Source organism: Mytilus californianus, unplaced genomic scaffold (genome assembly GCF_021869535.1).
Source record: "Mytilus californianus isolate M0D057914Y unplaced genomic scaffold, xbMytCali1.0.p SCAF_65, whole genome shotgun sequence".
Taxonomy (NCBI): domain Eukaryota; kingdom Metazoa; phylum Mollusca; class Bivalvia; order Mytilida; family Mytilidae; genus Mytilus; species Mytilus californianus.
In genome coordinates this window covers 535,488-548,240 of record NW_026262718.1, presented here as the reverse complement: position 1 = coordinate 548,240, position 12,753 = coordinate 535,488, and the positions used below count along the sequence as shown (strand labels likewise).

General features: G+C 32.5%; 1 protein-coding gene across 2 annotated transcripts in view; it reads left to right on the top strand.

Moving 5' to 3' along the window:
- Positions 1-12,753, top strand: part of LOC127707340 (uncharacterized) — a 181,825-nt gene that overhangs the window by 85,830 nt on the left and 83,242 nt on the right. For both annotated transcript variants that reach the window (XM_052211853.1, XM_052211854.1), the window contains one exon: positions 1,702-2,013. In XM_052211853.1, coding sequence (XP_052067813.1) covers positions 1,702-2,013 — 312 coding nt within the window. The remainder of the gene's footprint in view (positions 1-1,701; positions 2,014-12,753) is intronic.

Below are 12,753 nucleotides of genomic sequence, written 5' to 3'. Positions count from 1 at the left end.
GTTTTGTTTTTAAATTTCATATTTATGTTGTTATGATCAGGCTTCTGATACAATACAAATAAAATAGCAATATAATGAAATAAAATAAACCGTTTGAACGGAAAAGGCTTTAACATGTACGAAGGCAATTAGAAATCGTATTACAGCATTGAAATTCAGAAACTATGTTTTAGAATTAAGGTTTTTAACTAACGCAATCATAGATTTGAAACGTCTAAATACAGCACAAACAACCTTTTCCAAAAGACCAAAAGAGTGAAAAAATATATTTTAACAAAACGCATTTGACTAACAGGTCGAACAACTGATGTTCTTAAACCCTGCTGACTGCCATTAACGATTGCCAAATAAATTGATCACAAGGTGTAACAAAATTGATCTCTATATTAATATAATACCAAGTAGAAAACAATAAACGTGCGGCAAAGATTGTAAACCACAACATGAGGTGCTAAATTTATTTACACCATATCCGGATTTCGACAATTAATGTCTCTTTAGTGATGTTAGGGATCGAAAAGTATTTGGAAGGCCATTTAATTTACCTCAATTTAGGATAGACTCTTGAATTCTAAAGAGTCAAAAAGGATGAACGGGTTATATAAACAGGAGGGAAAATATAATACAAGCCCAACCGAAATAAATATAAACAAGTCTAAATTGAAATCAACGTTCAAACCTATGATTGCGTTGGATAAAAACCGCAATTTTTATACTTGTGCATATATATATATATATATATCACCAATTTTTATACGTGTGCATATATATATATATATCCACCAACTCCACACTTTAGAACCTGATGGTCTTAACGAAAAAGATGAGAAAAGATACAGGAAAGATAAAGAATAATTTAGTACACAGCATCGTCCTTTTTATCCTGTAATATTGGCCAATGGACGTTGATAACTTCAACTACCAATTTTGTAAAAATCTTGAACTTCATCCAAATTATGTATTATTTTCAAGGCAGCTAAATTCAAGTGCAACATATACATTGAGCTGCAAAAGTTTCTTATCATCTACATCCGATTTCACCTGGATAGATGCACGCTTGATAAAGCTAGTTAGTCTAGCGAAATATTGCGTTTATTTTCATCATTTTGTAAATATTTTAAACATTCTTATATTTACATACTAAATAGTGTGTTAAAATTACATTGTTAGGCAATCTATATATATATATATATATATATATATCACCAAGTATTTATATTACATTGTATTTGTTTGGTTTATAAATAGTAGTTTTGAGTGATCCCGCTTACATTAACAAATACAAATCCCAGCACATATAAAAAGTTAAAAACAAAGTATTTTATAGCAAGGATGGTTGACTATTCGCAAGTTGTAAGTGTTTTGTTATTGCTATGATTCCAGGCAATATACTTTTAGTCAATTCAGTACTGTTCAATAGCATTTTAGACAACTCATTACGTTGTTGATGTGTTCAGGTTAATTACAAGTACTGAACAGTCTGGATATAGACTGAACAAATATTAAATGACTGCAAGCAAATTATCTGAAAAGCAAAAAATTGATCGCCTTCAAAATGTATGTAAATTTATTGGAAAACTTAAATTGATCTAACAAGTACTTGTTCTTTTATGAGTTATTAAAGTCAAAATGAGATGAGATCAATATTGGTTTATTGATATATGTTGTTATTGATACAAGTATAAATTTCTTTTTTATTAGATTCGAAATCAGAATTACAAACGGCACAAAGCAAAGCGTCGCAAAGTTTAGTAGAAAACTGGATTTTTCTAAAGGAAAATAGCAATGCTACTACATGGAAAAAGCAATTCCTTGAACACAAACTTCTTTGTGAAAAAGATGTTGAGACTTTGGGAGCAAAAATGAAAAGATCAGAGTTGGCGGAGTGGCTACTTATGAAAACTTTACAGAAAGTTAAAACAAAAGAAGACATTGAACTAATAGAAACTGTAGTCTGTAGTGATGTCGGGATTCTGCCTAGAAGAGGGAAGACAGAACAAGCTTTCTGGCAAGGTTTGTCGATTAACATTTTAAGAAGCATTCGGTTCTTTTAAAAGTGCATATACTAAGTCAGGACTAACATAATTACATTATTTTGAAAAACTGAATTCTCCCTGTCATTCCTTCTGTGTAGGTATAAGAAGGAATATACTATCTGTTAATTGTGTAGTATTCTATCATCCCTCTAAATTTCAAGATGGAAAATAATTTCCAATAAGTTGCATATACATGTAATAACACAATAGAAGATGTGTATTTTACTTGAACATTTTAATTGTATACCACCAACTGTTCACCTTAGTTTCATGTTCATAACCAATTTTGATAATAATGTACCCATATGATATGTAGGCGTGGCAGTCATTACACACTGAACATTGATGTCAAGGTCGATTTCTAATATTGGTTTTACAAATATATACACAGAAGACAATGTAATTTTATCTAATCCATATCAATTTTTCAATCATACGCCATCCCTTAATTGATCTTGATAAGTGCAACTACTTTAGATTCTAGGATAAGACAATATTTTAAAGATTAAATGCCTGTAATCATAAACAAAATGTTTTGAAAACAATTCACAGAAAGAATTGTATGTCATTATTATCATTTACGAATCATTTACTATCACATGTTATTGAAATGAATTAAATGTAATACGTGAGATCAAACAACGATAAAGTATTAAATGTATACTTTTGTATATAGTTCACTTGTAAATTAAAGAAATAGGAAATGTCATTCTCTCTGATTTCAAGTACACAGTCATGTAATTATATTTCTACAGTGTGTAGTATGTTATTGTTTCTCAAGCTTTTGGAGTCATACCTCTTCTTTAGGTTGTATCCTCAAATTGAAATTCACTTGGCTATGTGAAATGAAAGCACCATTTAAATTTTTTTTTAATTGGATAAAAGGATATTATCCATATATCAAAAGATACCTCATTTGTTGTTGTGCTTAATAAGGTTCGTATTAGAACACAATAAAACCGACAAATGATGATGTACAATTAATACATATGTGAAAACTGACTGTATCCTGAAATATCAATCCACCAGACTCAACATACATGTTGTCGATAAAAAATGTACGGCATTTTGATTATACCTGAATCCTCAATTTGAAATAGGAATGAACATGAGGAATATGTCAAGAAACCAACGATCCGACCAAAGAGCAGATTTGTTTTTTTATCATGTCAAAAAAGAAGGACCCTTCCTGACATGGTAGTATTTTTATTACTTGACATTTAACTTTAAAAAAAATCTTCTCCTCTGAATTTACTGGGTTAGATTTAAACAAACTTGGCCACAATCTTCCTTTTGGTGTTTAGTTTTACAAATGTGATCGACAGCCCCGCCTGCCCACCAACATGGCTGCCACGGTTAAAAATAGAACTTAGGGTAAAATAAAGTTTTTGGCAGATATATTTCTGAAACTGAAGCATTAAGAGTAAAAATGTTCATCAGGATTAGATCTATCTACCCTAAAATTTATAGACGAATCAGACAATCATGAATTTTAAGGACATTTTGCTGTTTAAGTAAACATGAAAAAAAATTTAAGTTGACCCCCTGAGGAGTGTTTGTCCTTTATGGTCAATTGTTAATTTTATTTCGTAATCGTCTCCTCTTAAACTGCATAGACACATTCAACAAACGTGACCACAATCATCATCGGGGTATTAAATTTTAAATATGTGTCCGATGACCCCGTCTGTCAACTATCATGGATGACATGGCTAAAAATAGAAAATGGCGGTAAAACGGAGTGTTTGGCTAATATATATAACTTTATATATAGTGCAACATGATATTATACTTTTACATACATTAATACAAAGTCAATTATCCAGCCATCAAAGGCTTACGAGGCACTGTCAATTAATATCTATAATTAGCGCTAATATTAAAAATATGATATTTATACTTCAAGAACATTTTCAAACAAGATTATTTATATGTCGTGATATGAAAGTAATTGAGCTCTGATTTTTGAAATCTTGAATATATTGTCAGCAAAGGCATTGTTTCTTTCACACAAATATAAAGGACATTGAACTAAAACATGGTGTTCGTCCTCAACGGATAAATTGGCATTACAAACTGTACAAAAACGTCTATTTGACGGGATACTGCGATAACGCCCAAGTTCTAATTCAAACGGAAAAGGTCCACTACGCATTCTGGTTTAAGTCGATCTCTGTTGTCGTGTCATATTAGTGGATATGTACTGCTGTGTTTCAAAGTTTGTTTTAAGTTTAAAGTTCGCAATTTTGGCATGTTCATAACATCCAGTTTCCATTTTCGTGATGCTTTTGACGGAACAAAAGTTCTGAATAGTTGGCAATAAACTTTACGCTAACTTTAAAGTCCATTGGTGTAATTATTGTTCAACATTTCCAAAAATTCACATTTTTCCATCACTGATTTTAGCTCGTTGTACCATGTTTTCCTATATCTTTCTGATACAGTTGAATCCCATTGAATACGATTTGGAATTCGACTTGCGTGCATACTTGCTATTCTATGCCAAAGTCTTATCATGTTACAGTGGGGACGGATATATGCAGGAGTCCCATCCATGTCACCACAAATAGCCGAAATCGAACTACATTTCCCAACTCCCATAGATGTCCTGATTGCTCTGTATTTGAGTCTTTCATTAATATCGTAAGGCTTGTAACCCCAGACACCTGTTGCATAGTCCATGATTGGGATAAATGTACTTGCAAATACTTTTCGTATGTTTCGCAATCAAAACCATACACCAGAAAATATTTTGATGATAAGGCACCAAGTGCTCTACTACTAGCTGTGATGAGTTCATTAACGCACTCGTTATATTCTAGAGTTTCAGATATTGTTAGTTCTAGGTATCGATATCTTGGTGTGTATTCGATAACTTTTTTCCCCATCTTAAATACTCTGTCTGAGCGCGGAAATGACTTTTGTCTAATGTGCATAACTTTAGTTTTGTCACAGTTCACTTGCAAGCTCCATTTCATATACCAGTTATTTAGTGCTGCCAATTGTTTTTGCAATCCGTTTTCTGTATCCGACATAATTACAATATCGTCAGCATAAAGAAATGTACTGATTTCAAAGTCAGTATCTAGACAGATCCCACAATTCAAAGCATTTATATCTGTAGTTAAGTCGTTGATGAATAGTGCGAATAATGTTGGAGCCAACATTCTTCTTGACGAACACCAGTTTCGACCGAAAACCAATATGTTAGAGTACCGTTTAGTCTAGCACAGCTTTGTAGATTTGTATACATGCTTTAGATTGTTCTCAGCATATTTCCATAAACTCCCGCTTTGACAAGTTTATGCCAGAGGTAGGTATGGTTAACAGAATCGAACGTTTTGCTAAAGTCTATAAAATATATGTGTGTGTCAAGTTTCATTAGCTTTCTGTTTCTTAAAATGGTGCACAGTGTATAAATGTGGTCTAAACAGGATCTCATTTTTCTGAATCATTTCTGTTCGTTACAGAGTGTGTTATTTCGCTCAAAAAAAGCGTCAAAAATTGTAAATGAATGTATCGTTTACCAGTGTAGTGTCTAATTTAGATAGTTTGTAATATTCGCGTTTCCATCTTTTGAGGATTGTTTCCTGGTCTGTAGAGAAGCTTCCATCCTCTATACGGAAACTGTCAATATCTATGCTTTGGCGGCCCTAGCTTTTACGATTTCTCTCCAAAATTCCTTCGGATTTGATTCATTTAAAGTCTTAATTCTGTCACAGATCGATGCGTTCACACTGCCATAATCGTTTGTCAAATTTTTTTTTTTCCCGATAAACGTGATTCTGAGAAATTCCCGTGTCTATGTACACCCTTTATATTTCAGATAATCCTTTTCAGATCGGTTACCCTTAGAAAGTAGCTCTTTAAACTCAGCATTCCAATATGGTTTTTGTATTTGTTTTCTCAGTTTTTTTGTTACATTTCCTCCGATATTTTTAAAGGATAAATAATTATCCATTTCACTATTTAGTACAGATACAAAGTTTCCGTATAATCAATCGATTTCGTTTTAAACATTTTGACAATTTTCCATTTGTTCAATAACATATCATTGATTTGCGAAAATATTATTCGGAACATTACATATTTCATATTGCGTTTGTTTGAACATGCATTACTGTCTTTACCATTCTCACTGTAATTGCTTGTATATTCACTAATTGAAAGACTACATGAAAGAATTGAGTGATCTGGAATTGTTGCTTTATGTCTCTGAAACTAAGGCATTTAGAGCAAATATGACAATGCATATAACTGTTCATTTGGTTAAGATTCATCTGCCCTGAAATTTTCAGATGAATCGGATAACCTGTTGTCAGATTGCTGCCCCTGAAATGGTACTTCTAAGGATATCTCGCATTTTTTTTTAATATTATCTTCAATATTGTTATAGATAAAGATTACAATGTAACTGTAAACAGCAGTAATGTTCAGAAAAGTGAGATCTACAAATAAGTCAACATGACAAAAATTGTCAGATGACCCCTTTGGGACTTATTGCCCTTTAAATTCAACTTTTACAATTTTTTTTAAATTTTTGTAACTATGAACACAAATCTCCTCTCTGAATCTACTAAGACAAATCATCTTTAGGATACCTTGTTTACAAAATGTGTCCTAAGACCCCGCCTGCCAACCAACATGGCTTAAAATAGAACATAAAGGCGAAATGCAGTTTTTGGCTTATATCTCTAGAACTAAAGCAACAGTATAATGGTTGCATTATTTCATGCACCAATTATTTACGAAAATATCAGGTGAACGACACAGGCTCATTGGAGCCTCTTGTTTTTATTATGCCTGCTACAGAAGAAACAAAATGTGAGATAGGGATGCTAATTGGATGGCAGCGACTATGTAAACTTTTCTTTTATGAACATAACTATAACAAAAGTAGTGCCCCTGATACGCTATCTCTAACTTCTCGTCATCAGAAAAGTTCAAACCCAAAAAATGAAACCCGAATACACGATCGCGAGGAGCTATATGACCAAACATGACCTAAAATAATAGTCAAAATTATATAAAGTCAACTTTGCCTGAATATAAAAAAAGAAGATGTGGTATGATTGCCAATGAGACAACTCTCCACAAGAGACCAAATGACACAGAAATTAACAACTATAGGTCACCGTACGGCCTTCAACAATGAGCAAAGCCCATACGCATAGTCAGCTATAAAAGGCCCCGAAATGACAATGTAAAACAATTCAAAGGAGAAAACTAACGGCCTAATTTATGTACAAAAAATGAACGAAAAAAAATATGTAACACATAAACAAACGACAACCACTGAATTACAGGCTCCTGACTTGAGACAGGCACATACATACAGAATGTGGCTGGGTTAAACATGTAAGCGGGATCCCAACCCTCCCCCTAACCTGGGACAGTGGAATAACAGTACAACATAAGAACGAACTATAAAAATCAGTCGAAAAAGTCTTAACTCATCAGATGGATTAAAATACAAGTGGAAGTGGAGCAGTTTTCTATCAATTATTTTGTTTTCCCTTATCAAGTGATAGGACTATACTATTTGGATTTAATATCAGTACATAGTCATCAGATAGATTTCAGCTGACCATTACCTCATATCAGGAATCAGTGATCAAGGTTAAGTTTTCGTGGTCAACTTCATTTATCAGATACTATAAACAGTCAACTGTGTTTTGATGTATTACAATTTTTAAAGGTGTACATGGGAACATTATGTTTCTTTTTTTCAACCGTTTCCCTGAATTCGATAATTAATAGGACAAAAATATTTAGTGTTTGGGATATTTGTCAGGTGTATTTGTTTTATCCAAGAAAGTTAAAGGGGAGTTTCACGATTTTATACTTATCAACGTATTATGTTCATAATTCCAAAAAATCATATTCACTAATTTTTATCTGGATATGAACAGTAAATAAGAAGAACATTAGGAATTACTGTTATTATTTGTTCGAAATTCCTGCCAACTGTGACGACGTTTTAGTCTGACTCAAGACCACAATTATAGACCCCGCTTTTTGTTGACCACAAATATAGTTCCTTTTAATTAAAGTGTATTTTTTCTTCAATTTTTTCTTTCCCTTTCTCATTCATTTCTTAGTTTTTTGGGGGGTTGGAAATGAAAGAAGAGAGGTGAAATAAATTTGTGGATTTTCTATTTTAACTGATTTAGATATGGAAAGAGTGATTAGGCCAGGTGCAAAAAGGTCATATTTACAGTTTTCGGAACATCTCTTGACTTGTCCAAAGGGGTATGGACGTGTATTGGCTTAATTTGTAAGAGGAATGAGATCAATCTTTCTGAATGTTGGATATATTTGTGGACTAGTTCTGTACTTTACACACACAAAATATTTCACAAAAAGATTCGATGCATTTTTTTTAATGAGACAAAACGTTATAAAGAACTAATAGAGGAATTTAATTGTGGTCTGTGGTCTAAGAGGTGCATTTCAGGAGATATTGAATTTGCATTTTGACAACTTCCCTGAATGATCTACTGGTATTTATTTGTCAAACTACAAAAGAATAAATGATTTACACTTTTATTTGATAGGAATTTCGTAAAAAACTGACGTTACAGCTTACATGCCCAAAATTGAATTTTTTCAGTTGTTTCAATATTTTTACAAAAGTAAAATGCTTACTTTCTCTCTGACAGGTTTTTCTGATTTTCTTTTTGTGTTTGGGGTATTATTTAACTCATCATTAAACTCTGAACACAAAAACGGAGATAAAATCAGAATGAGAGTGCAAAATGTGCTGTTTTAATGGTCTTAGTCTAACGGTCAGAATAAAGAAAGTGAAAAATGAGGTTCTATGCAGATACAAGTTGAATTCCTTTTAGCAGATTTCAATAAATCTGTATCAAAAGCACTAATTATTGGTTGTTTTACCTTGTCTGTTTAACGGGCTACCTTTATTTTCTTCTGTTTGATAGCTAGTGGTTAAAATATTGGCCTGTTGAGGCGGAAATTCCATACCGGTTTTAAAAATTAGAGTGAATAAACTTTGCATCAGACCATACTGTCTACATATAAAGTTGAAAGCAACAGTCTTGTTACATCCAGGCCGTTAGTTTTCTCGTTTGAAATGTTTTTCATTGTCATTTCGGGGCCTTTTATAGCTGACTATGCCGTATGGGCTTGGCTCATTGTTGGAGGCCATACGGTGACCTATAGTTGTTAATTTCTGTGTCATTTGGTCTCTTGTGGAGAGTTGTCTCATCGGCAATCATACCACATCTTCTTTTTTATATTCATGTTTCATCGTATCTTAGTAAAGATTTGAGCAAAAAGAAGCATATTTCCATCTTCTGTACATGTATCATTTATATGCTTTTGAATGTGCAAATATGGGGAACGGCCTAAATTGACAACCTGTTTTTTTAAGATTGACATTGCTTAAGACCATCTCTTCCACATGTGTTATGCTATTTGAAACTTATATTTCCATTAAAAGTACATGTATAATATGTAGAAGGTTTTATTATTAATTAATAACTTCAGAAAACTGTGGTAGGTGGAAAATATTACATTTCATATAAGGCCTCACTTCATTTGAAAACCTTTATTTTTTGGCATAGGCTCATATAAAATTTACTTTTGGCCAATTTGTAAATGTCTGGTACATTCAGTATGCTGTCTGTTGCTTTGAATAGGTGATAACTTATACATAGAGACATTAAAAAGTGCACATTTATGTATCTTATTGTTTTTTGAAGCCGAAATTTGAAAGTTGAAGTTGTTCTATTCAACGTCACAAATCAGCACCCAAAGTTTAGATATAAAAAAATGCCACCTTTTCTATAATTAATATCATATGGCTTTGAAACTAGGTAAACTTTCTTATAATACACTAAGCTTAAATCATGGCAAGTTTTATTAGAATCAGTCAAGGTTTTGACCCCTTATAGGTGCATTTCAGGATATATTAAATTTGCATTTTGACAAATTCCCTGAATGATCTATTGGTATTAATTTGTCAAACTACATGGGAATAAATGATTTACACTTTTATGTGATAGAAATTACGTAAAAAGTGACATTCCAGCTTACATGCCCAAAATTGAATTTTTTCAGTTGTTTCAATATTTTCACAAAAGTAAAATGCTTACTTTCTCTATGACGGGTTTTTTATATTTTCTATTTGTGTTTTTGGTAACTTATGTAGATGTTTTACTTATTTTGTAACTCTGAACACAAAAAAAAGTAGATAAAATCAGAGTAAGAGTGCAAAATGTGCTGTTTTAATGGTCTTAGTCTAACGGTCAGTATGAAGCAATTGGAAAATTAGGTTCTATGCACATACAAGTTGAATTCCTTTTAGCAGATTTCACTAAAAATGTATCAAAAGCACTAATTACTGGTTGTTTTACCTTCTCTGTTTGACAGACTACCTTTATTTTCTTCTGTTTAATAGCTAGTGGTTAAACTATTGGCCTGTTGAGGCTGAAATTCTATACCGGTTTTAAAAAGTAAAGTGAATAAATTTTGCATCATACCATACTGTCTACATATAATGTTGAAAGCAACAGTCTTGTTACATCCAGGCTTAATGTTTCAGCATATCTAAGCAAAGATTTGAGCAAAAAGAAGCATATTTCCATGTTCTATATCAGTTATATGATTTTTAATATGCAAATATGGGGAACGCACATATTGACAACCTGTTTTTAAGCTTAACATTGTTTAAACCGTTTTCTCTACATGTGTTATGCTATTTGAAACTTATATTTCCATCAAAAGTACATTTATAATATGAAGAAGTTTTTTTTATAACTTGATAACTTCAGAAAACTGTGGTAAAATATTACATTTCATATAAGGCCTCACTTCATTTGAAAACCTCTATTTTTTGGCATAGGCTCATATAAAACTTACTTTTGGCCAATTTTTATAAGTCTGATACATTCAGTATGCTATCTGTTGATTTGAATAGGTGATAACTTATACATAGTGACATTAAAAAGTGCACATTTTTGTATCTTTTTGTTTTTTGAAGCCCAAATCTGAAAGTTGAAATTGTTCTAATTCAACGTCACAATTCAGCACCCAAGGTTCAGATATAATAACAATAGGCTCTCAAGAGCGTGAATCGCTCACCTGTTATTTTTTTGCTTAAATCTGTCATCAATGATTATTTTGCTTTTCAATATATATTAAGGAGTGGCTTAAAAATGCCATGTAAATGTTCATTGTATCTGTCATATTTTCTTCAAAAGCAAATAAATTCATTTTACCCATATGTTCCATTTTAGCCATAGCGTCTATGTTTCTTGACGTACAAGGAAATAAAATACAAAATTTATACTACATTCATTTAGGAAGATTTTTAAAGTTAAAAAACATAAACAACTTGTGTAAAATTGTCCTTAAAGGGCAATAACTTCTTGAGGGTTCAATTGACAATTTTGGTCATATTAACTTTTTTGTAGATCTTACTTTGCTGAACATTATTGTTTATATCTATATATAATAATATTCAAGATGATAACAAAAAACTGCAAAATTTCCTTAAAACTATAAATTTAGTGGCAGCAACACAACAATGGGTTGTTCGATTCGTCTGAAAATTACAGGGCAGATAGATATTGACCAATTGAACAATTTTACCCCCATGTCAGGTTTGCTGTAAAAGCTTTATTTTAATTATAAGCCAAAAACTGCATTTGACCCCTATGTTCTATGTTTAGCCATGGCGGCCATGTTTGTCGATGGATCAAAACTTCAGATACAATTTATAAACTAGATACCATAAGGAACGTTTAGTTAAAGTTTGAAGGTATTTGGCCCAGTAGTTTCAGAGGAGAAGATTTTTTAAATAGTTTACGACGACAGACAACGACAGACGACGACGGACGCCAAGTGATGGCATAAGCTCACATGGGGCCCTTCGGGCCCAGGTGAGCTAAAAATGCCACATTTTCTATAATTGATATCATATGGCTTTGAAACTAATGTAAACTGTCTCATAATACACTAAGCTTAAATCATGGGAAGTTTTTATTAGAATTGGGCAAGGTTTTGACCCCTAATAGACCCAAGACCACAAATAATGACCCCAATTTTCGTTATACACGAATGTAGTTCCTTTTAATTAAATTGTATTTTTCTTCAATTTTTTTCGTTCTCTTTCTCATTCATTTCTTAGTTGGTTTTTTTTTTTTTGGGGGGGGGGGGGAGGGGGGGGGGGGGGCGGAAATGAAAAAAGAGGGGTGAAATAAATTTATGGATGTTGTATTTTTTTCTGATTTTGATATGGAAAGAGAGATTAGGCCAGGTGCAAAAAGGTCATATTTACAGTTTTCGGAACATCTCTTGACTAGTCCAAAGGGGTATGGATTTGTATTGGCTAAATTTGTAAGAGGGATGAAATCAATCTTTGGGGCCGAGTTCCCTATGGATTTTACAAACCCTCTATGGATTCGTAGGGGGTCAGTAGTGAACCGTATAACGAATTTATTGCACTCAGGACTTTTCCTGCTGCATTTTGTAGAAAAATAAACAATGAAATACAACATCAATATATGACGTCACCATTAACAGTAGACGTGACGTCATGAACCCCCTATGAAATTTACTAAACCCCTACGGATCCATAGTGGGTCACCACATGACGGCGTTCAACCAATCACAACGTGATAATTTACCCGCGATGCGATAATGTCTAATATCAACGAGTTGTATTGTGAGACATTTTAGACGAATGTTTACA